The sequence below is a fragment of the Equus przewalskii genome, chromosome 19, assembly GCF_037783145.1.
Source record: "Equus przewalskii isolate Varuska chromosome 19, EquPr2, whole genome shotgun sequence".
Lineage (NCBI taxonomy): Eukaryota > Metazoa > Chordata > Mammalia > Perissodactyla > Equidae > Equus > Equus przewalskii.
The window spans coordinates 25940856-25944733 of NC_091849.1; the positions used below are offsets into that span (position 1 = coordinate 25940856).

The following is a 3878-nucleotide window of genomic DNA, read 5'->3' on the forward strand; positions in this document are numbered from 1 at the left end:
TCTACTCACGTGATTTACTGGGGGAATTGGAGGAAGAGGAGAGGATAAAGCAGGTATAAACAAGTGAAAAAAGGCCCACAATGTAGTCTTAGTTAACAAATTGTGTCAGCCACCTCCAGCCTATGAGACCATGGGGTAAATCTGCATAACAGAGCAACCCACCTGTTGAGACACGGCACAGATTGTTCTTCCATATCAGTCAGTAATTGGCGTTGGTTTTTTGAATAAGATGGGAGAGTGCTTATCCTCCTGGCAGAGATTGCTCTCTTTTGACCAAGGGCAATTCTCCAGACAAGGTGCTGGCTGTGAACTGTTTCTGACCAATACTCATAGCAGTTGAGAATTGAATGCATAGGCTACTAAAGGGGATTTGGATGAGGAAACTGCAATGCCCACTGACAATGTGCAACTGGTTATTTGTTGCAAATGAGGGAAGATGAAATGCAATATTGCAAAATAGGAATTGACTATGTATTAGGAAATACATGAAGCAAAGCAAGATTGTCAGGGGAGACACTGTCACATGTACATGGACATGCGGAACATTCAGAAAGTAATATTAGAGGAATCAGGTGGACAGTGTGTAAGGAAGGAGATAAATAATAGGCTGGACATGTAGACTTTAGAGTCATCATCTTCCGTAAATGAATTGAAGTTACAGTAAAATAAAATGACAAACAGAAAGCATGGATTGAGAAGAGAAGAATGCATAAACAGAACCCTGTACATTTACACTGCAGTATTCTAGCTGTTCTTTTCACTTTAATAAACTAGAGAGAAGCCACAGACATGAAATATGTCATCTTTATTTGTCTTTCTCAATAGGTTTTTCCTGGTACTGTCTATGAAATTAGAAGATGCTTTGGAATAACTTGATCCAGGGGATGTTCTTCCTTTCTGTTACTGGACCTGGCATTGGAGGGAATTTCTTTTTGTTTGTGGAGCGTGTGTACAAGTTTGTCATGGGTGTTGAGAAAAAACCCATAGATCTTATTCTTATCCACTTGGCTTTTACTAATGAAATGACGCTTTGTGCCAAAGGAATCTCAGATATAATATCAGCTTTTCATTTCAATAACTTTCTAGGTAGTGCTGGTTGTAAAACTGTGCTTTATCTGGGGAGGGTGGCACGTGGTCTTTCAATCTGCACCACCTGTCTCCTCAGCGTGGTCCAGGCCATCACCGTCAGTGCCAGGACCACCTCATGGAGGAAGCTCAAACCACAGACTGCATGGCAAGTTCTTCCCTATCTCCTCCTCCTCTGGATCTTTAATTTCCTGATAAGCTCTAACTTGCTCTATTACATCACAACAGTCAATAGCACGAGCAAATCTGAAATTAGTCCCTATGTTGGATATTGCTATATGCTACCATCGAGGCAAATAGTTAGGTGGTTTTTCGTTACTCTCATGGCTCTGCGGGATATCATCTTTCAGAGTCTCATGGGCTGGAGCAGCGGATACTTGGCTTTTCATCTGTATAAGCATCACAAGTGTGTTCTCTACCTTCAGAGCTCCAGGTTTCAAAAAAAATCCAGCCCAGAAATCAGAGCTACTCAAAGTGTTCTCATTCTCATGAGCTGTTTCCTTTTCTTTTATTGGACAGATTTAATTTTCTCCTTCTATATGGGTTCCTTCTTGATAAGTGATTACATAATATTCAATATTGAAATATTTCTAGCTTCTGGTTATGCTAGTTTCAGCCCCTTTGTGCTGATCACCAGGAATGGCCATGTGGCTAACTACTGGCGCACTCACTGAGAAACTGGAAAAACTGCCTTCCATATTGATTCCTCCAGTAATTGAGGTAGATAATTTAGTGATATTTTTTTGCCCAGCAAAAATTCCATCCAGCATGAATTAGCAGTGTACTATGAAAACATAGTATACTAGTCTGGGTCTTCCAAGAAGCAAATACCAAGACAAAATTAAATGTGCAGGGAAGTTATCAGAGAGAAAATGGGGAAGGAGCCACGGAGGCTGAGAACCATCAGATCATGATGCAAGTATGATCCTGAGTGAAGGACAGAGAAAAGAAGTTGGGGTGGAAGCATCCTAGATCACCTTCCAGTCTAAGCAGAGTTAAGCAAAGGAGTTCTGGAACTAAATTTGGCTGTCAGTGGAGTCCTAGGAGCACCTCCAAACTCATTTTAAGAGGTTAATATAACTTTGATACAAAAATCTGAAAAAGGACATTGCAAGACAGGAAAATCACAGACTAACGTTACTCATGAACATAGATGCAATAATTGTAAACAAAATATTAGTGAATAGATTCCAATAATATACAAAAAGGATAATATATCATGCTCCAGTGTGACTTATTCCAGAAATGCAAGAAGGGCTTAATATTCAGTAAATCAAGCAATATAATTAATCTCATAAAAACAACAAAGGAAAAAAAATACATGCATTTATTTCAATTGAGTCATAAACACTCTTGACAAAAATCAATGACCAGTCATCAAAAATATAAATAAAACTTCTCAAGAAATTATAATAGAAGGGAAGTTTCTTAATTTGAAAGGTTAACTATGGAAAAACTACAGTTAACATCACATTCAGTGCTGAAATTTTAGACAGTTATCTCTGAGGTTAGAAATGAGACAAAAATTTATTATCATTATTTCTAGTCAGCATTGCTCTGGAGATTCTAGCTATTGTGAAAAAGTAAGAAAAAGAAAATGGAATGAAAGAAGGAAAATATTCTTTAGTCACAATTAACATAATTGTGTGTGTGGAAAAATTGAGTGAAAAATAAATAAAATTTAGCAAGTGCAGCAGATCAAAGGTCAATACAAAAATAATTGCCTTGTGCCTATTAGCAATAAATAATTGAAAATGTTTACTAAAAATGTAAAAATCAAATATATGAGAAAGCAACAAACAAATTACTTACGCTACTTTTCCAGTGAAAACTATGAAACACTGCATAGATAAATTAGAGCCAAACAAATGGATAAGAATTCCATGTTCATGGAAAGAGAAACTCAATGTATTTAAGATGTCAATTCTCCCCAAATTATTCTTAAGTTACAGTGTAATTTGGATTAATATCCCAAAGTGTGTCTGTGTGTGTGTGCATGTGTAAATTAGCAAGGTTATCCTAAACTTATGTGAAAATACAAAGGACCTACTATAAGCAGATATCAGACACACTACTACATAGCAATCCTTATTATAAATCTATATTATAAAGCAGTATACTTTTGTTCCATGAATAGGTTAACTGATCAATGAAACAAGACTAAGTCCAGACTACATATGTATAATCGTCTGATTTTTGACAAAGGCAAAACTTCAGTGCAGTGGGTAAAAGACGGTTTTTAAGCGAATTATGTTGGATCTGTGAAATATCCACATGGAAAAATGCACCTGACCTAACCCACACAATACAAAACATCAGTTTGAATTGGATTGAATATTTTAAGTCATACGTAAAATAATGAAGCTTTTAGAAGAAAATGTAAGAGAATATCTTGATGACTACAGAGCAGACAAAGATAGTTTTTAAAGGACACAAAAGGCCAAACATGCTAACCATAAAGGAAAAGAATATAATTTGGACAATGGTAAAACTAAGAATCTGTATTCATCAATAGTCATCATTAAGAAACTGAATAGAGATACCACAGATTGGGAGAAGATATGTACAATACATATAACTGACAAAGGACTCAAATCTAGAATACATAAACATTCTTTCACATCAATGAAGAAAAATAAACAACCCAATAAAAATGGGCAAAGATTTGAAGAGCCACTTCCACTAAATGATATTCAGTGTCAAGTAAGCGTACGAAAGGTTGCATAACATCATCGCTCATCAAGGAACTGAAAATTAAAACCACAATGAATTATTACTACACACACACCAGA

At 36.2% G+C, this 3878-nt stretch overlaps 1 protein-coding gene across 1 annotated transcript; it reads left to right on the forward strand.

Moving 5' to 3' along the window:
• The first annotated feature begins 857 nt into the window (after positions 1 to 857).
• Positions 858 to 1760, forward strand: LOC103563924 (vomeronasal type-1 receptor 4-like). Its single transcript, XM_008539398.2, has one exon. It carries the CDS (start codon positions 858 to 860, stop codon positions 1758 to 1760), a length of 903 nt encoding a protein of 300 aa, XP_008537620.2.
• Positions 1761 to 3878: the final 2118 nt, after the last annotated feature.

Coding starts and splice junctions, on each gene's coding strand:
- LOC103563924 (XM_008539398.2), top strand. CDS start 858: ATGCTTTGGAATAACTTGATCCAGGGGATGTTCTTCCTTTCTGTTACT.